Source organism: Fistularia commersonii, chromosome 30, assembly GCF_037954325.1.
Source record: "Fistularia commersonii isolate RoL2024-O1a breed Wild chromosome 30, RoL_Fcom_v1.0, whole genome shotgun sequence".
NCBI lineage: Eukaryota > Metazoa > Chordata > Actinopteri > Syngnathiformes > Fistulariidae > Fistularia > Fistularia commersonii.
The window spans coordinates 8,079,239-8,100,915 of NC_141313.1; the positions used below are offsets into that span (position 1 = coordinate 8,079,239).

General features: G+C 45.4%; 1 protein-coding gene across 1 annotated transcript in view; it reads left to right on the forward strand.

Moving 5' to 3' along the window:
- Positions 1–21,677, forward strand: part of gabbr2 (gamma-aminobutyric acid (GABA) B receptor, 2) — a 203,711-nt gene that overhangs the window by 168,102 nt on the left and 13,932 nt on the right. Inside the window, exon 14 of the mRNA XM_086177580.1 lies at positions 21,194–21,304. Coding sequence (XP_086033706.1) covers positions 21,194–21,304 — 111 coding nt within the window. The remainder of the gene's footprint in view (positions 1–21,193; positions 21,305–21,677) is intronic.

A 21,677-nucleotide genomic window follows, 5' to 3' on the forward strand; every position in this document is an offset into this window, starting at 1 on the left:
TGTGTGTGTGTGTGTGTGTGTGTGTGTGTGTGTAGGATTTGTGTCATTTCCTTATCTCTTGTGTATGTAAATGTATTACTTATCTATGTTTACAGAAGAGGTGTTGTTACCTTTCACACACGCCACTCCCTCCGCTCGCCCTTCCCCTCCCTCCCGCACCCACAACCACCAATGTCACTGACAGCCATCTGTTCTGTAATTAACCTGACTGGCACACTGTGCAACATTAACTGCTTTACTGCCCTTCAACAAATCATTGCATGTGTGTGTGTATATACGCACGCATGTGTGTGTACGTGTGAATGCATTTGTCCACACGTCTTTCACTTTTGCCCGCTCGGCTTCTCGCTTGTGTCTACCTGTGATCCTAATGGATGGCTTGGATCCGCATGTGTGACACATTGGTGTGATGTAATCCGATGCAGGCAGTGGGTGGGTGGGGGGGGGGGGGGGGGGGGGGCGAGGAGCACACCCGCAGCATCATATCTGCACTACAAACCCCTTTACACACACTCTTAATCATCATAAGCGGACGGAGGGAGATTTCGAATAACAGGATGGGGGTGCTAGTGAGAGTAATGACGGCAATATTGGAGTTTTTACCCGATGACGACAGTGTCCTTTACATGCTGTGTGCGACGGGGGTTTGTGATAAGAAATGAAAAAGGCATGTGTTTGCGCACGGATCTTGCTGTGAAATAGAGTTCCCCGTCAGTGTCGGACTCGCATCTGGCTGTTTGAGCAGAGAACAGAGGTTTTTCCCAAAAGTCGTGGTGAAAAACATGTGGCGAATATCAACACATCTCACTTTAGAATACTAACAATAGCACTTGGACCATCTCTGATCGGACCAATGAGCTATTTGTCATTTCTACAGCAACCAAATGAGGCATACTGTATGTTGTAATTTGTTTCTTTGGGGGGACATTCTGGACCAATCAATGCTTCTTTCATCAATTCATACATTCATTCAGTCAGTCAGTCACTAAGATAAGATAAGATAAGATAAGATAAGATAAGATAAGAACAACTTTATTAATCCCGAAGGACATTGTTGTGCCAGAGTTACAGAAAATATAACAGTAATAAATATTAAAAAGAAAAGCCAGAATTAGAAATAAAATAAACGATAAACTATAAAGTGTTTCAGTGAAACTATAAAGTGTCTTAGTAAACAAGTGATAAAACTATAAGTGTCTTAGTAACAAGTGAGGTAAGGAGTGCACAATCATATGATAAAAGGAAAAATTGTAGTGTACTGTTATGAAATGAAATATTGCACAGTTCTGAATATTGCACAGTTTGTTTGTTTTTTTAGGTTAAAGATAGGTTTTTATGGTTGCCGGCGGCTGAATGGAGAGGAATTAAAAAGTCTGATCGTATACTGCTTGTAACTTGGAACTGTAGGGGATCTGAAGCCAAATCCAACCGTCCAATCCGCCTTCAACCTAAATGAAGCATTCATTCATTCATTCACTTGTTCAAAATCCATACCGCCTATCCTGCATTTGTAGGGGTGCTGAGGCCTATCTCAGTAGCCATTGGCCGGGTAGTTGGATTCACCCTGGACCGGTCGCCAGTCTATCACATATAGAGACAAACAAGAATTCAGTCTCTCATCCACACGACATTCACTCTATCTCACTCATCATGTAGAGACAAAATGCTATTCACTTCACGTCTGGACAATTAAGGGTCTCCCGTGAACGCTCTACATGTTTTGGGAGGAAATGGAGAACCTGGAGGAAGCACACACCCAAGTATCTATTCAACTTAACAATACAATAGTCTGTGGAATAATAAAAGGTCGATGACTTTTGAAAAAAAAAAATCAATCTGAGTTGTTGCTTGTAAGTGAATGCCTGTTTCTGCAGTCACACAGACGTACTCATATGTATTCAATTGTCGTCGTGTTTTTGCTGGAGTTTTATCGAGTTCTGTCCGGTCTCTTTGTTTGCCGGGTGAGGCCTCCTGGTATTGGGGCGCCCGGGATTTCTTGATTTTCTCCGCGTTTGACCTTGGAGTTCACCGAGAGTGAACTCTCAGGTCGTGTTAAAGATTTCTTCTCACAAGCCGTCCCTTACCCCTTTCTGGCTCTGTGCACCTGTGTCTCCTCCACAAAGACCGACCGTGCGGACATGTTCTCCAGACAGAGAGGGTTTTGAGTGCAACAGCCGCCCGAATGCTGAGAACAGCCAGCGTTTCGTGGTTACTGAGCACATCTAGGCAAAAGTCCCATCTTTCCAATGGGAGAGGTTTGCAGTAGGTCATCGAGATGAGTCTCCGTGCCCTGCTTATTGTTTGTTATTGATGAATTATTGTTACATAATGTTCTGAAAAGCAGCTGTCCAATCACAGCTGAGAGGTGCGGAAAAATATAATCGAGATCAACAACAGCAACAACAACGACGACGACAACAGCAACGGCAGGTCTTTCTCAATGCACAAAATCTCAAGAATCCACTCGGGACGGCGGCTCTTCCTTCTCCCCGCAATGAGAATCAGCAATTATTTCACCGGCAGCAACAACCAGAGGAATGATCCCACATGGTGCTGACATTTTTCTTGCTGCAGATGGTCTGCATTTGAGCCAGTAAAATGTCGCAACCGAAAAAAAAAAAAAAAAAAAGTGCTCGCAAGCACTCCTACTCAGGTGTCTTCACCGCCTGACAAGTCCAGCAGAGTAAAATGCCTCGGTGGCCCCGTGACTTGAAAGGAAAACGCAATTATTTTGGTAACTTTGCCGGTATGATGACGATGGCCGGGACTTCGTGGGTCTCCAGGTCGCAAGAGGAGGAAACAGAGAACAATGACCCGGTAACCCGCCGGTGAATGTCACCATGTGGCTTCACTTAAAATCATCAAACGAGCTCATAAAACCGCTTTTATGAACATGTTATGACTCATGTGTCTGACAGCCTATCCCAGCTGTCATTGGGTGAGAGGCAGGGTTGACCCAGGACCGCTCGCCAGTCCATCACAGGGCCACATATTGAGACCAAAGAATCTTTCACTTATCCCTTCGAGAGTCTTTTCAGACAAAAACAGACATTCACTCTGTCATTGAAATGTCATTTAGACATACAACCATTCACTCTCTCATTCGCACATCTGAGCTAAGCATCTCCAATGAACCTTCCGCATGTTTTTGGGAGGAAGCCGGAGAAAACCATCTCAGACACGGGAGAATGCACAGAAAGCTGCCCTCTGTGAATCCAACCAAGGAGCTCCCTGCTATGAGGCGTAGGCACTAACAACTGTGCCACCTGTGTTTTACGTGTTCGTCATTTTGCATAGCCTGAACTATTTTTTCAAAAATCTGCCCCGTCGGTGACTTCACAGAGCGCCTCAGACGCCAGTGGATTCAAACACAACAGGGATTAAGAACCGTTGAGTCTCTCTGCTCCCAAAAGCAGCCAAAAATGCAGAAACCGAGCTGTTAAAGTTGCATCCGAATGGAATCAGCCCTGCGGCAGGATGCGGTGGCTCCTGACGCTGCGACTGTTAGCTCTGGAACTGTCGAGCGGGACAGAATGGCCACGGGCAGGAAGCGACGCAAAAAAAAAAAAAAATTGGAATTTGGGCTTGGAATACATCCAGGAACAATAACTTCGATAGGAAACGTTAATAAAAGACCCGTTGAAGTGCCCTGAAGTAGATAGACTGTGGCCTGAGAAAGCCGGTGCCCGGTAATCAAACTTGGGTCCGGGACTTTTTGTCATATAAGGCCGGGTGTCGGGCACGCCGCAAGATTAATGAGCCGCACATCCATTTTGTCATTCAGTTGTGGAATATCAATACAAACACAGCAGTGCCGGCAACCGGTACTGGAGCGAATCTCCTGCCGCAGCACAACGCCGTCCAAGGACACCCGAGTAATTATTTCCACACGCAAAGACAGATTGTAATTTATTTCTCATCTTTCTGAATTTGGTACATAATGACCTGGTATGCAGTCAGTCGCTGCTCGACTTCATGCAAATGTTTCGCTTCAAACCTCAGCATGCAGTGCACTTCCGTTAAAATCAGGAACCCCCCTCCCCTCCTCTCCCCTCCCCGCTTCTCTTCACCCCGACCACAACGTGTAGTACCTCGGTGCTCTGGGCGAGTTGCACTGCAGTTTCGAAAATCGCCACCACAGCAGTGCGGTATCTGCAGAAAACAGCATCTGCAGTGGGGTGTCAGGTTCTTAAAACACAAATAGAGAAAGTTGTTCGTTACTCTTCAAACGTCGGCGCTATTTACATATCCAGATTCGCCGCTTATGTGTAATTCTCGATGGACTAAATGATGTCCTATTAGAAAACTCAAGAGAGGTTTGGGATATATATCATCATAATTAAAATCATAAACCTGTGCAGAGGTTATAAATCTGTTATATTGTGGCAGGACACTAATTGCAGGGCGTTCTGGGATGATTTATGTCCCCTTCCGTATTGATCCCCTGCAATTGTTGCTCCAATGCAACATCCAAGAGCGCTTTCAACACACATAAATACACATGCAGTTTGCGTCGCTTTGCGTGACACGCCGCTATTGATTTGCGCTCGAATGAAATGCGCCGCCATGTCCCCGGGATGAGAGCCACGTAGGCCACAAGGCTGGATCGCGTGATCGATAAAGCGGCCGTGGAACGGACGGGCGGGAGATGGCGAGATAGAGAGCGATGCGCCGGCTCTTCTTCGTTACATCTATAAACGGAAAGAAATCGTAAGTGTCGGCGGGGCGAGGAGGAACAGGGGGCGCGTGCTGTTGGCGTACTTGGAATTCCTCCTGCAGCTTTGACGACGTAGGAGGAATAAAAAGAGAATAATCAATGTATTCCCTATGAGGTATTGATATGTAATCACAGTTGATGGAGGAGCTGCGGTGACGGCATCAGATGGCTCATCTGTCTGAAATATGGCGGGGAGGGGGGGGGTAATTAATAAGGCTTTTCCTCTTAATTAATCTGCTGGTATCAGAGTAATTCTATTCTTACTTTTTCAACCAAATTAATTCAAGGACATGCAGTCAAACAGAACAGACTATGTACCCTGCTCCCCCCCCCCCGCCCCCCCCCCCCCCCATTTCTTTCCAATCTTATTGTGCAAATATTTGTACCTCCCTCCACCCTGCACGCTCACGCAGACACCCTCGCCGCCCCTCCCACCCTCTTTGTTTTGTCCTCCTTCCCGACGTCTTCGCCATGATCTTAATCCAAATCCGTCCTGCCGAAGAGAGCGTCTCCTGCTCCCCCGGACCTCGGCTCCGTCGGCGCAAGGGCTGCAGCGACCCTGCACTGCCCCCCGATGGTGGGCCCGCGCCCGCTGGAGGAGCTTTCGGCGCTCGGGGTGTGGATCCCGACGGCCGGTTTGGCCAGATTCTCACCACCCGATGTTAATAATAATCACTCTCTGTCACACCTCCAGCTCCAATGGAGAGAAGCTATTACTCTGCTTGGCTGGGGGATCTTCTCTCCCCCCCCCCTCTATAATCCATCTCCTGTTTAATCAAATGGCGATATAGTGAGGATTCTGCCGTCGCCGAATGGACGGGGGTGCTCTCCTCCCCCCCCCCACTCTCTCCAGGTGGGCAGAACACTTCGGTCATCCTCGAGCGCGTCTAGCATCGAAAACAGAGCATTTTTAGGGATCTGGGAGAAAAACAGCCGCAGAGTGACTCCATCTAGTGCAGCAGGTGAAATGGGTTGGATGATCTCCCAGAGAAAAAGGCTTCTTGGGCTTTGCAAAGTATGAAAAATTACACGGTCTGTTTTTTTCTTTTCTACCGTGTCGGTGGTTCCTTCAGCTTAGTTTGGGTTTGTTGGTGTGAACAGCATGTTAAAAGAGCAGCGGCCGGCCCCTTTCTTTTTTCCCGATATCACTCCATATATATTTATCTGTCTCCTCATTTTGGAAAAAGACTGTTTCTAGATAAAAACACAAATACTTTTACCACCTGTATACATGCAAATACTGAATACTTGTAAATCCACTCCAAGTAGAATACAATGTGACGGTCATGTCTCCCGGGCCGGCGCCCCCTCCAGATCCCCTCCTGACCATGAGTGCAGGATAAATAGAATAGAGAATGGATGAATTAGTAAACAAATAATAATAAAAATAATAGTCCGAAATTGTGAGTGCAGAATCAGTGGCATGCTGTTTGATAATCAATGAATTTTAATAATGATAGTAGTAGTCGTGGTCGTGGTAGTGGTTATGCACAATGTTGTCCAATCCCAAATTGTTTTCATTTCTATTTAATGCCAAAGTGAATTGTTTTCCTTACCAGCTGAGATTCAGGTACACCAGTAAGGACCTGACTTTTCAGTAATCCCAAAAGAATTCATTTCTTCGGTGATAACTGATGCTGTGTTAACAGTAAGGCTCTCAAAATGATCATAATCAGCTTTATTTCATTTGGAAAAACGACAATCTGAATCGTACAATCATACAAGATTGAATAGAATTATCCCTCAAAACCAAGAACTGATTGTTAGAAGCCAAGGAGACGGTCGACCCCCCGATGGTCGGGACTAAACTACTCGGTTCCTGAGTTTTCGCTCTGGTGACGATTGAAGATCCAAACGCTTCACGTTACTACACATTACAAGGATTACTCAAAGAATTAGAGAGATTACTTTGTTCATCTGACCGGGTTGGATCTCAGATTTTCTGTCCGAGACACCGCTGTGTAGTTGGCGCATCGCAAAACTACCTCAGTGACATCATAGCATGCGTGTGGGTGCATGTGTATGCATGTGTGTGTGTGTGTATGTGTGTGTGTGTGTGTGCGCTGTTCTCCCACGTAAACTGGCATTCTGTCAAAACCTCTTCTCTCTTTCAAGTGCAGCCTAGACGAGGATTACCGAGCGCCACGAATAGTTTACAACACTTGAAGAAAAAAACCACTTTGCAACACAATGCAACACTTCCCGTGCCTTCTCTTCAAATCTACTGGTTTAGTTAATTTTTCCTGTTAAATTTGTCTGTTTGCATGGCTGTCTTTCGGACGCACTATGGGAATCTTATAGCAAAACATCGAGGTAAACTGCAACATGAAATATGAGGTTTTGTTATGGATGCCGTCTCCTCGCTAATGAAAAATAAAAAAAACCTGAGGTAGGGTCCTCCGGGGCCGTGATTGGTGGGCCTGCCTCAGTCTGGCATGTGACTGGTTCCTGTCCTTGGCCAGACGGGCGATGGCAGGCCAGTGACAGTTGAAGTAATTGACTGTTAAGATGTTATGGATTTCCTGCCTGCGTCTGATGTAGCAGGCGGCTGGTGAGTCCATACTGTAAGGTCCGCATACCCTCGTGCAAGTTCAGCCACGACCCGAGACACAGATGCTGGATAGTGCAATAAGTCTGCAAAATAGCCGGTTTTGGTCTTTGATAGGTCTACATTTTGCATGGATGTTATTACATTACATTGCATTTGGCAGACGCTTTTATCCAAAGCGACTTACTATAGAGGACATAGGGACTGCAAATACACTTGCAAATACACGATGCACAAGAAATATACAGAACAGTAAGCTTGTTGGATGTAAAAATAATCCCACTACTTATAATGAAAATATTAGTATCCTTGGAAAAATTCAATGGGGAAACCGTACGGTGGATGTTCTATCCAGAAATTCTGCTGAAAAATACAAGTAAATACCTGAAAATCGCTCGTTATGAGGAAAAGCAATTGTAAAAATATAGTACGCAGTTGAGAGAAAATTCACTCATTATATTTCTTTATATCCTGCAATCAGGGTTGCGGGAGGGTTCAACTTTGACTGGTGGATCACGGGACCTCATCTAGAGACATACAACCATTCACGTCGTATAGAGTGACACAACATTCATGTATTCATTCACAAATCATAAAGAGACATTCGTCCATACACTGTGTCATCCACACATCTGGACAATTTAGGGTCTCCAATGACCCTCTTGTTCAATGTTCTGAGAGAACATGGAGACTCCTCATAGAAGGTCGCTTGTAGGAATCCAACCAGAGACTTTCTTGTTGGTGGCACATACCCTGCAGAGAGAACAAGATGTAGATATCAATTAAAAAGTATGGAAATTTTGATCAATCTAATTCTGACAGTAAAATACTAATAAATGCATGAAAGGATCAGCGATGGTGTGTCTTCACTTTATTATGTTTCATAAAGCCTCACGCAAGTGAACTGCAGCTTCTTCCCGTTTGCTGGACAGTTCATTTATAACAGTTAATTAAAAAGGAAATAAAAAAAAATAAAAAGTACGAGGCCACAGTTTGAAAAGATCTGTCTTCCGGCAACCGGAGGCCTCCAGACACCGACCCCAGCCGGCCCCCGTTCGGCCGCGCTCGCAATTAGCCGCGCGAAACACCCCGAGCACAATCTTCAGTCATCTTCCGTCTCCCTGTATGACCCTCGTAATTGCGCGTATCCTAGTGTATACTGTACACACAGCGCGGCGCGGCGGGTAGTTTCCTGTCGGAAGCGGCGCGCGGACAGAATTACAATCCACCCTGTGTTTTGTTCCCCCCTCGGGCTCCGGTAGCCGACCATAAGGTGTTGTGCTTGTCAGAGCCAGGCCTGGGCTAGGTGGGGAGATGGCCCTGGGAGCCTCTGACTCAGCCGCGCTCGTGTGCATGTGTTTCCTTCCACATAGAGGTTGCGAGGTGTTGGCAGACCCGTCATATTCGGCCAATGGCGGTGAACTCATTGTGTCAGCTCCTGCAGGCTGCTATCGATGCTCCTCTCATACGAGCCTCACACTGGGCCGCTCTCTTGTCACTATTTGCCCCGATCCATGCGCGCCGGCGAAACGGGTGGATTTTTGCAGCTATGCTTATGCACAATTTTGTGTGTGTGTGTGTGTGTGTGTGTGTGTGTGTGTCTTCCCCACCTTTACAGGGAATCAGAGATCCTTTGCAGTGTGTGTTACTACATTTCTGCTTTGTCAGGTCAAGTGAGAGGTCCTACAGGCAGAGAACAGGGAAAAAAAAAAGAAAAATTAGACATTGATTTTACGTGAATAATCCAGCTATTGGCCTTAATCCAAATATGGGTGTTTCTGCTGAGGTGCAGATGAAATGGAAAACACCCCTATTTTAATCCCTTGTCCTTGTGTTAGATATTGCAGTAAACACGAAATGTCTGTCGGAAATCTGTTTATCACGTGACGAGAGGCTAAACGTACACGTCGGGGACCTTCATCCGTTCCAGCAACACACACACACATACACACACACACACACACACACAAACACATGCGGCTGACATAGGGTCAGCCGATTCGCTCGCGTTGGCATGAATAATATCATCATTTTCGTGGCAAAGTGCTGTTCCACCAAGCATCGTCCGAGGCCAGCTGACAAAGGAGCGCAGAGGAGATTGATGGCGCTGTCCGCTCCTGTTAACTTCCATACGCTATCACTCTCACTTAAGTTTACTAAGCAAGCGCTGCTGAGAAAACATCCATCCTGACAAGGCGTTTTAGTGGATCTTGTCACAACTTGGCCCTGTGAAGCAGTGGGGCATGCTTTCAAAAAAACAAATCCACCCCGTCCTGCTAAAAATAAGTAAAAAAAAAAAAAAGATTAACGAGATTCTGGCGATGATGGCGGAGGTGTGACATTACATAACATTGGCTGATTGAATAATTCACCCTATGGGAAGCATTTCTAAAAGTTTGGATGAATCTGCCATTCCGCAGTTACACGAGGAAAGATCGGCTTCGTCTCCATGCAGAGAATACGACGCAGAACCAGGTCGTGCATAAATATTACCGTCTAGTCTCTCGGAGAAGTAGACATATTGTCGCGGCCCCCCAGACCACGGGCATGGCGGTTTGCTTGTGTGAATAACACAGCCAATTAAGCAGCCACAACACGGGGCCCCATGGCAACCCGGGGGCCACAAAGGACTCAATTACTTGTTCCAGGTTCGCTGGGAGCGACAGAGGGGGGGGTTCAAGGGAGGACGTGTGGGGGATGTGATGGAGGGATGGGGGGGGGTCCTCAAAAGAGAAGAAATTCCTCCCACTGTCCATTTATAAGGTGTGCAATCCAACACCCCGACCATGTATTTTCCAGAGGATAATGATTTTAGGCTGTTTGCCTCTTTGAACGGGAGGAAAAAAAAAAAACAGTCCCGACGGGGATTTCCCCCAAGACCACGCCTGCATCAAGGATACGGAGGAATATTTGCTGAAGGGTTATTACAGGTCATTTATCATTCGCTTACTTACGGTGTTGACCCGCCGCCGTGTTTTATGTTACGAGGTAACAGAGCGGGAAGTAGCCGCGAGAAAATTCATTAATCCGTCGGTCGCTGCAGGTTTCAACACGAAAGGTCCACACGTTCAAATAATGTTTACAAGGTTGATCATTTCCAGTAATTTCCTGGGGAAGATATTAGATGTCGTCATGAGATGGTCTTGTGTCAGACAGGGGTGAACTGTGTGTGTGTGTGTGTGTGTGTGTGTTGAATGGAAAACAATGGAAATGATTTCCTGTCCATAAAATATAGTCCGGAGTGGGATGATGGCAAATGTAGTGTAACAGGTAAAATTAAAAAAGGAGGGGCGCTCATTATCGATGGCCGACCCCGGAATCGGACCGAGTGGAAAACAAACGGCCTCGGAGAAGAGGATTTGAACGAGTGGAGAAAAAAAAAATGAGTGCGGTGAATCTGGAAGAGGTCATCAATACGTGTCATCATCGGCCCCGGAGGCAGGATCTTGCCCGGGATTGTGGGAAGGATAGCGGGATATTTGCAGTGAGATACAAGTGCTAGGTAATTGTTTTGGGGCGGAGGGCACGGAGAAGTATCCGTTGTTTGCGCGTCGCCCTTCGCTTTGGGAACGTCCGTGTCTTCCGTCGGCCGTCGGCCGTCCGCCGATTGCCTGCGAGCCAGCAAACGGTGGCAGTAAAAAGCTAAACGGCGACGCCCAGGCCGGTACAGGAAGTTAAAATCCAATTCCTTTCCTCCATTAGGATTGTCTTTATGAGCAATAAAGTCATCACACCGGAGGCAGTCTTCCCACAAGCTAGTAGATTGTGAAATTATATTGTCGGCCCCTACGGAGGCCAGAGGTGGTACCCAACCTCGTCTTAAGAAAAACACATTTTATTCACGATTTCACAGGGAAAAACTACATTACCCACAATCCTAAAGCGCAAGATTGACATCCTGGGTCGGTGGAGCCGGCAGTTTATCCGGCGCCATTGCTCCGGGGGCTAAAGTTGCTTGCATGAGGACAGATAAGTACATAATCATTTATGTTGAATTTCCAGGGAGCAGTATTTGACTCTCCGATGAGCTCACTTTTTTTCCCCGATATTGAAAAGATGGTGTCAAAATGGAAAGTCCTTCAGGAGACGATTCGATGGGATTTCAGTCCTTCGCTGACACGCTCATTATATCCACACCCTTAACTTTTTTTTTATTTAATCTTATTCATTTTTTAATTCAGTCATTCATTCATTCGTCTTCTGCACACAGGGTCGGGGGGGTGAAAGCCAATCACAGCTGTCATTTTGCGAAACACAGGGTTCATCCTAGATCAGCGCTCAGAATCGAACCAGGGACCTTCTTGCTGTGAGGTGGAAGCGCCAACCTCTGCAGCGCCGTTGCGTTTCAGTGCAAGGAAAAAAAGAAACACAAACAAACAAACTCAGCAACCTCCTTCTGTTTCAAGCCAGGATTGTTCCGAGACACGACTGGCGATCAAAGGTTCCATTACCGACGCGATGCTTGCTTTTGAAGCAGAAGATTTTCGCCCCGCCGACCGGCCCCGACTCGTCTTTTCTCTCATTCTGACGCCTCGTGTTTGTCAGATCATCTGCAAACGCTGCCTCCGGGTTGCTGAAAACCGGTTTTCTCATCTCGAGTCCTTCCCCGCGAACGATGATTAGAAACACCGTTCTGTATTTTAATGTTTCTGCTCGTTCTTCCCGTGTCGCTCCCCTTCCCCCCTCCTCTCCCGTGTTCTATACAATCCTAATCCCATTTAAGGACTAATCCTTCTGATAGGGCCGCTGCCCCCGCAACCTTTTCCCTCGCCGCTGCGCCAGTTCAGCCGTGATGACAATGTCAATACCGGTCGGTGGCTGGCCGCAGCCACGTCTCCCAGGAGGGCCTGACAGCATCCGCAATGACCAGAACACTCGCAAACCCACCAACCTACTTTCACAGTAAATAAAACATTTTTAAATTGGTCAAGGCCTGAGGTCACGCCCACCCACCCATATGGTTTCTTCCACCTTATATTGTTTATAGGGAACCATGAAAGAAGTTGAGACACGTCAGCACAAGTGTAGGGTTGAAATTTCAACATTTTCTTGCCTTTGTCGGCGTCTGACGGTCGCCGGATGACAGTCGCACGGATCCTCGCGCTATCGCCGGCCAGAAGCGAGAGATTGTGCGTGCCGTGCTCCCCGCTCCGAGATGCGCCGACGGCGCATCGCAGAGACTCAGTTCCAGCATCGTCAGCGGAGGCTGCAATCTCCCCTCATTCTCTTCGCCCGATGTGGTTCTCATTCATTTTTTTCTTTTTTTTTTTGTTTGAGTGTACATCAGAGCTCATTGGTTAGCGCTTCGCCTCACAGCTCGAAGGACTCAGGTTCGATTTCGGACCATTTTGTGTGGACTTTGCATGTTCTCCCAGTGTCTGCATGGGTTTCCTCCAGGTTCTCTGGGTTCCTCCCACAGTCCAAAAAAATGCTGCGGGTTAATTATAAAAAATTGGGTTGTCTCTCTGTATACGTGGCCCTGGAATTGACTGGTGACCAGTCCAGGGTATCCCGCACCTGTCGCCCAATGACAGCTGGGATAGGCCCCAGCATCCCCCACGACCCTGAGTGCGGGATAAGCGTCAAGCGGCGATGGATGGATGTACGTAAGAACATGAAAAAGGGTGTTATTGTTTATGTTCGGCATGTTTTCCACCAGACGTCCTGCTGTAAAAGCTTTATAGATGGAGACTTAAAGTGAGGAGGGAGTAAAAAGACAGGACAAATTTATCAGGTCGAGTTCTTGGTTGTGCTTTCCACATCCTTCTATGAAATGCACACACCTCAGTCTACGCTCTGGCCCGAGCTTATAAACACACACTGACACACACACGCCCACACACAAACACATGCACAAACATACACACAGATACGTACGATACAAGCAGATAAGTGCTTGCAAAGAGACTTCATTACAGATCCTCACAAAAATTACAGCCTAATAGCACACACGCATATAGACACAAAGCAGTGCTATTTGAAACAGTCACGCACGCGTGTGCGCGCGCCCCGCGTGCAGCTCCCTGAGCTCCAGCAGGGAGCTGCCTTAACTGATTTATTAAGAGCTAAACGCATCATTAGTGTAAGCGGCTAACCCTGAACATTGGGCTCATTAGAATATGCAAATACGCCGGTATAGCCCGGCAGTCTGCTGCACTGCAAACTCAGGCTTTTCTTATTACGGCTCAACGGCAGTTATCGCTGCTATCCTTTAACAGAGCCCTCCCACCCCCGTCATGATGCTAGCTTTCATTACAGCGCCCATCTGCGCCCCGTGCCTCTTAAGGCTACGCTGGGTGCAACTGTAACTGCCAAGAGTTGCAGAGGAGGCGGTTGCACCATTATGGAAGTTTATAGAGTAGCAGGAGATAAGTTATGGTAGTAAAAACGCCGGCAAAGTGGGAATGCCGCTAATAATATCTGGTTCTCGGTAGGGCGTGCGGTAGTACAACAGTGAGGGACTTTTCATGAAGGATGCGGAGACGCGGAGAGGCAAAAGAACAATTTAAACCAAATCTTACTGCGCTTTGTTATTAGATTTGTTTAGTGCAAACGGTCGATCGTGGGATCGTGCCGAGACGACCCGGGCGTCGATTTTGTAATTAATTTTAAACATTAAACACTTGCAAAAAAAACATTCTCGGCATATTGGCAGAAAGTTAAAAGAATAATAAACAAAACTGAGAAAAAAGGGAACTATTTCAACTAAGTGAGCATTAAAGGGCAGACTTATATCACAGACTCAGAGGAACATAAAATGTGTTTATCAGGCAATTTTTGATGAAAACAGCAGTGGAGGTTGATGACTGGTGAACCCCTCTTCTCACACCTTGTGTAAAAGAAAAATACATCAGTTTTTTCCATTTGCTGCCTGAAAGTCCTGGTATCCAGGAAATTCAACTATCCAGTTGTAGTAAACACATCCCGCAATGTTTTTCTTTACCTGATGGACCATTATTGAGATTTGTAGCCGTGAAGCAGCTCATAAATCCTCGAACCAGACGTAACCTCATCCTCTCGTCTCTGGATCCTCCCCATTTTTAGTCCTCTTACAGGTGGACTACGTACTAGTGTGTAGAACGGAGCTCAAGAGCAGCCCGACACAAACCTGTGTCCACAACACAACGTCTGTCATGTTCGCCAGAATCTGTGTTTGTCATATTTGGCGTGAATTAAAGCAAATGACAGATTGAATGGTTGTTTATCTCTATATGATGTATTGGTCTAGAATTACAAATTTTACTTTTATTTTGGCCCATCCCACTTTCAGTTGTTTCTGAAATGCAATATTCCGATTGTGTCTCAAATCTGTTTTCTGGGAAATGACGGCAGGGGATGAATCTTTAGTTTAGCGAAGCCTGAATATTGAAAAAAAGAGAAAGGCCATGTTGAAAAAGAGGGCTTCCTTTTAGATTTTGTTTGTTTTGTTTTCACATTTCACCTCCTCCCCGATGTTTCCTTGCGCCTTCTCCTGTCCTCCGCCTTCACGCTCCCGTCCGTCCTTAGCTGGAATGATACCGGTTCAAGACGAACTGGAGTGGAATCTCCTGATCCCAGACCTGCCATGATTAAGATGCAATAGCGAGATTGCCTACAGGGTCTATCATTTTCTCGCACACTCAGACCCACATTTACTCGCATGCACGTGCGCAGTGACGTGCGGTGAGATTCATGGCTGGCGAGGCACTGACGTCATCACAGTCAGATTTACAAACATATGAACCCTAAAAAGTAGCTTATTCAACATTTTATTGGCAGCAGTTGACGTATTTTGTTTAAAATATCATATCAGCATTCTTTACGTATACAAACTGTAGCATAGAAAAAAGCACATATAAAAAAAACGTTATTATCTCTTACCGTTACTTATAAATGAAGTCCATGCGCTGCTCCTTCTGAAGAAAAGCATCGATAACTTGCTTGTAAAAGTCTTCCATTTCTTTTTTCAGTTTTAAAAGTCTCTCTGTCTCAATGGAAATCACTGCCAGCGAAGACAGTCGTCCTTGATCGGTCCTGTTCGACTATATGTTTTAAGTCTTTTCGGTGCTGAGAATGAGCGCTCCGCCGATGCTGTCCTAGCCGGAACGGTGACCACCGGCCGGAGCAACTTTTTCGCCTCAGGAAGAGTTTGAATGGGATCCTTTTGGGCCAAAAAGTTGAGAAGCTGCCCAGGAGATTTACATTCTTCCCGAGCTATAAGGCCTGATGAGATCGGCGAAAAAATAGCTGGATGACTGCACTTGACTTGCTAAGTGTTTACTGTAGCTTGCTATTGCTAAATCTATTATTCTGAAGCCGAGTAGTAAGAGGGATCCCTGGGATCGGCGGTTCCCCCTACCCTGAGGCACCGTCACTGCCTGCCTCACTTAGTGTTTCTTCGCAGTCCTTTTATGATTACGAGAAACACGTTACAGTTGTTGACGAAAAACATTAGACACATCAGCTAAACTATGGAAATTTAGTTCATGTATTAAAAGTGTTTTTTTTTAATAGTGACATCCACAAAGAAAGCAATACGGTCTCAGAGCATAGCATGCTAGCACAGTTAGCAGAATCATTGTGTAATCCATAGTGGGCTCAGCTGGTTTTTGTGTCACCGCATGTCTCTTCTTCATATTTGAGCGGTAAATGTGAATTTTTTTTAGCGATTTTGAAAAAAACAAACTAAAAATGGTGAAGCTACATGGCAAATAACTTTATTGTACAAATCACTAAATAAATATAAACATTTAGTTTATTTTTTTTTCATTTTTGCATTTTTTTTTTTCCATGATTACAGGGGAGGCCCGGCCTCCCCTGCCTCTACTGACTGCACGTAACTACACGCGCGCACAATTACAGAGCACGCACGTACACACACAAACACACACACACACACACACACACACACACACACACACACACACACACACACACACACAAATACTGTGAAATGGAATGGCATGAGACCCACATGGCTTGGAGAGCCGACGGCATCTTGCTGCCCCGCCACCATGGCCCTTTGCATGTAGGTCAGCCTTGGCCTGGAGCGCACCACCCTTACACCCCCTCCTCCTCATACTCCTCCCTCCCATACCATCTTCCATGTCTTTCTATTTTTTTTCCCATTACAAACCCCTAAGTGATATAAAGCCACAAAACTTTTGTGTTTCCGCTCTGGGTTTTTTTTTTTAGTTGTTGTTTCTTTAAGGTTTGTCAGTAACTTTAAATAAAGAAACTGATAACAACGACAACAAACCGGCATTACTGCTTCAATGCGGGCAGAATAAATATGATAATAATGATAAGCGTCGACTCTGACAAAATGTAATAAGGTTGACCAAAAAGAGGACGTGTAATATTGTGGAACTTTTAATAAAACATACAATAACGAGGAGTAGATCGCTGTGTTTTCGGTAGCGAATCAAAAGGGGAATGTAATAAGTACAATATTGCCGCAGCATATGAGGGAGACTTGGCACAAAAGTACTACTCGAGGTGAAGTTCTCCGGAACGGCGGTACTTTGCGCCGGCTTCCAGCAATCCGAGAGCCGCGTGACCCAGAGTGCTGTGTGCACTGAGCCAATTATCCACGGAGGTGGACGTCTCTCACAATGAAACAACACACAGCCCGTAAAGAACAAAAAAGAACTCCATAGAAATAAAAACTATGCTTATACCCAGCATTACTGTATGACTAATGTATTGTGTATCAGTTGTTCTATATTACTCACTTCATATTCATTCATTCAGTCATTATCCATGCCGCTTATCCATGCACTCGTAGGGGCGTTGGAGCCCTGCCATTGGCCGGGAAGCAGGATTCACCCGAGACCGGTCGCCGGCATATCACAGGGCCGCATACAGACACTCGCTGTCTCGTTCAAAAGTCATATAGAGACATATGACCATTTGTTCTCTCATTCACATGAACAGTGAACCGCCTGCATGTTTTTGGAGTGTGGGGGGGAAACTGAAGAACCCCTAGGCAACCCACGCACACACGGGGAGAACGTGCAGACTCCACACAGAAAGCCCTCCTGTCAGAATCCAACCGGGGACTTTTTTATTGTGAGGCGGAAGCGCAACCGTGCCGCTCACTAACCCCAATGTGATCTGTTGATTTGTAAAAAACAGGCACCGGTTTATCTCAAACGTACCATCTCTCATTGGCTTGTGTAACCAAGGATACTTCGACCTCAGCGATTACTCCTCTGCCAAACCACTAAATGCATAATTTATAGAAAAGAAAAAAAAAACCTCTGATATTTGGAAAGATCTGGATCAAAAGCTGTTTCAGTTTGGGTGCGGCAACAAACGCTGCTGTGAAATCAGATTAAGGCTGACGTCTGTGTTACTACAGGACAGGATGGCAAGTCTTCTCTCTCAGCGCCAACCTCACTGTCCGAGCGTCAGAGCATCTCACCCGCCGCTCTTCTCCTCTTTCTGCTCTTTCAACGAATGCTCAGCTGATCCATCCTTGCATTTGTTCTGTAGATTTCCTTATTGATCGCTTTAATAAACCAGATCAAGTGGATGCAAGCTGTCCAAAAAAAATAAATAAATAGACAAGCAAATGCTAAAAATATCTCCATTTGCATATATGCTAACAGTCGGCACCCACAGCGTTGATGTGTGTGTGTGTGAGAGTGTGTGTGTGTGTATGTGTGTGTGTGTGTGTGTCGTCCAGGCAAGAAAAGTCGCCAGGCCCCGATCACACCCTCCGACACAATTCCCCAGCGCAAATTGGACAATCTAAATCTGTTTTCGTTATTTTATTAACGGCATATGACATTGTTTACAGCGCTAAGATTTATTTCAAATGGCCTCAATGTGATTAAATGTAAATTATTCAGTCCCTGGAGGAATCACAAGATTCTATGCAGTGTTTTGCATTTTCAAAATAAAAAGAGCGCATCGTAGGCTGACTGGATGAATAATCTCTTCGGCTTGTCCGTTATTTCACAGTTTCCTAAAAAGTTGACGTTCGCTCGCTACATGACGACAAGATGTACACGCAATACAGAGTACAAAGTGCAGTGTAGTTAAGTCATTTTCCAAATGAGTAAAGTACGGTAGTCTGTATGATAGTACAAAGAGATGAATAAAATTTGGAATAAGAATCTGTCTATAGACCGTATTATTTCCGGCAGAGATGTGCATCACAATGTCTGCACCGTGGCTAAGCGGTTAGCGATTTCCCGCCTCACAACGCGAAGGAGTGAACGACTGTATGTAATGTGATTGACAGGATGAATGGTCTTTATATGAAGTGTGAATGTTTGTTTTTCTCTGCATGGCATATGAATGAGTGAGTGAATGACTGCACGTGCATATGATGCAGGAATGACAGAGTGAATGATTGGATGTCTCTATGCGGCCCCTTGATGGACTGGCAACCACATCGAATGCTCACATCAGGTGCAAGATAAGCGGTACAATGAATGAATGAATGAATGTGTCTCTTACTATGTACAATGAGCAATAGATTTTTACATTGTGTTGTATTGTGACAGTAAAAAGTTTGCATTTGAATGAAGATTTGATGTGTTTTGAGAAATTGATGATCAAGTGCGGGTGTTATTGCCTGAGTTGTGAATTTATTCTCCCTTCCTACCAGGGGGGGGAGGGTTGTATCCAGGGTGTGACAGCTCTGCAATGACGTTTGCTGCCCGGTTCCTGGCTCTGGAAGAGTATAGTTCCTGGATAGAGGGCAATTTTTGCGTAGAGGTGCAGATAACGGACTGAATGTAGAACTGGTTCTGCAGCTTTGGAGGCAGGTTGAATTCCCGTGCTGGCGCAGAAAGTACATCTTCTGTTCGGCCTTTTTTTTTTTTTTTTTTTTTTTCATCAGGCACCGTCTTTGAATCGAGTTCCATCAAAATGTTTAGTTAAAAAAAAAAAAGAATAAATAATGCATGGATGGCAGCCTGACTCTAGCTTGATCAAAAAGTTTCTCACCCCAGAATATTTATGGAGGTGTCCACCACCTAACATAGCGGGAAGCACCCCATTGGTTAAAAAAAAAAAAAAAAAAAAAAAGAACGATTTTATTTACATTTCTTTTGGTTTTAAAGCGAGGAAGAAGTGAACCTTCGGCAGGTGGAAGAGGTCAAGTGAAAGACAGTGTTGAGTTGCTTTACGGAAAAAAGAGTCGTCGGTTTATTCTCGCGCCTCCCAGCTCGATCTGTCCATTCATGCCGCTGTGACTGATTTCCCACAATCCATTTCTTCCACCCACTTCATTCCATCTCTCCCTTCATCGCCTCATCTAACTCCATTGCTCCGTAGACAATCTGAGCCCACTCCATCCCATGCCTCCCGTTAGAGGGCTAATGCTGTGAAAAATGACAGCGAGCGGGCATCGCCATCACCGCTGCGCCGGGGCCGCCTGCCACCTACAGCCCTGTTGCCTGGCAACTCCCCAGACAGCTTCCCTGTGAAAAGGCGAAGTCCCTCTGCTTTGCCGCGATAGAGACCCAAGCTTAATAAGCATTATATCTCATTTTGTCTTATCACTCGGTTGTTAGTGACACAAATTTGCCAGGCGCCGCGGCTGTGTAAAGAGCCGGCATACAATGTGCCTGTTCTGTTGAATGAATAAATGATTCGCAAAGTTAAGCGCCATTTTTTTCCGAGTATCCGCTTTCGAGTGACACGAAGGAGAAAAGAAACAAATGGTGAACGGTGTTCGGCAGAACTAACTTAGTCAGAACTAAGATTTCTTGGAATCTTGGATTTTGTTATGGACAATGAAGTTTGCAGATGACACTGTGATCTGCGGTGAGAGCCGGGAAAACACTGTGTAAAATCCAAAGTTTCACAGAAATGATCCTGGACACCAAACTTCCCTATAAATAACCTGGGTTTTATTTGTAATGTCTATTTAAAACCGGGGCGTCGTGATGACGGCCCGCTCCTCCATCAGATCTCTGCACTTTGTGAAAGCGGCAGCAGGTAACGGATTAAAGCAACACTCTGATTTAATGAGTTTAAAAACACGATGAAAGCAGACGCTTTCACACACACACACACACACACACGGAGCAGGGAGAGGCACTGAACGGATTGATGGGCACACGAGTGGTTCTGAATCATCAGTCACGGCCTTCGCAAGCATCACACTTTAATCCAGTCGAACTCCCGTCAGCGATTATTGTTCAAGTCACATCATGGGGTGTCCGTATTGTTTTGCCTCTTGGTCCTGCTTGCGTGCTTGCCGAGCTTTTCAGGATCATTTTTGAGCATGACGCGCATAGCGGCTGGACGTTTTCGGAAAAGAAGCCGGCCCCGACCCCGACACCTCATGCGCAATTGAGTCTCAGGATTCCTGCCCTGTTCTTTTCTACGAAGAGGAAGAAAAAGTAGAGGAAGAAGAAGTAGTCTGTGCGTCACCATCTGTCCCAGTTTCTTGTTTTCACCTCCTTCACGGCTTCTAAGACGAAAAGAAGATCCCGTTCTTCTTTCGCCGCACTAAGACACCCATATTCCAAACACATGGGCATGATATTGTTACATTTTTTACCAAAACTCTATTTTACCTATAATGTACTCTGAAACTCAACACAGTATATTATAAATGTATGTATGTGTGTATATATGTATATAAATATGCACATGCATATATATGTACATACACATTTATAAATATGTGTGTGTATGGTGCATGTACATAGACATATTCTGTATATGTGTGTGTGTGTGTGTGTGTGTGTATAGACCCACACACACATACACGCATGCGCATTCAATGGTTTTCCCTGATGTAATTGAAACTAAAGTAAAAGCCCTATTTTTCAAAGCGTCTGGTTCAATATGATTTGACATCCAATGTAATCTGTTTTCCAAGCTTTTTTTTTTTTTTTTTATGTATTTGTGTATTTATTTTTGGATCGTTGCTCTCACTTCACCCCGTCTGTCTTTAATCGCGTTTCTGTTCGGCCAAACAGGCGGACCCCCAGGGCCGGGACATCGCCATCCGTCCGTTCCTGGAGCACTGCGAGAACACACACATGACCATTTGGCTGGGGATCGTCTACGCCTACAAGGGACTGCTGATGGTGAGAGGACGCACATTCGCTCGCTTATCCGCCCGTTTTCAAACATACTTTAAATTTCTTTTGTGCTCTAACTCATTCACGCTATGGCATCACCCAAAGTCTGACAAAAATGTCACCCCAGCGGACAAACAGTAGCCAAACTATAAAACCTACAAATACAATGAACCAGGTTTAATTTTATCATAATTAATTTTATTTCTTTAGCCTGGCCTCTTAGTGTGGACATACAAATAATTAAAAATTTGAGTAATTATATCAATAAACTTTCATTATGAGTCTGCAGCAGGAAGTTAGTTGCATGTTAGCTATTTGTCAAAACACAATTGGCATTATTTGATATAAATACAAGGAAAATCTGCCTTTAACTTGGCAA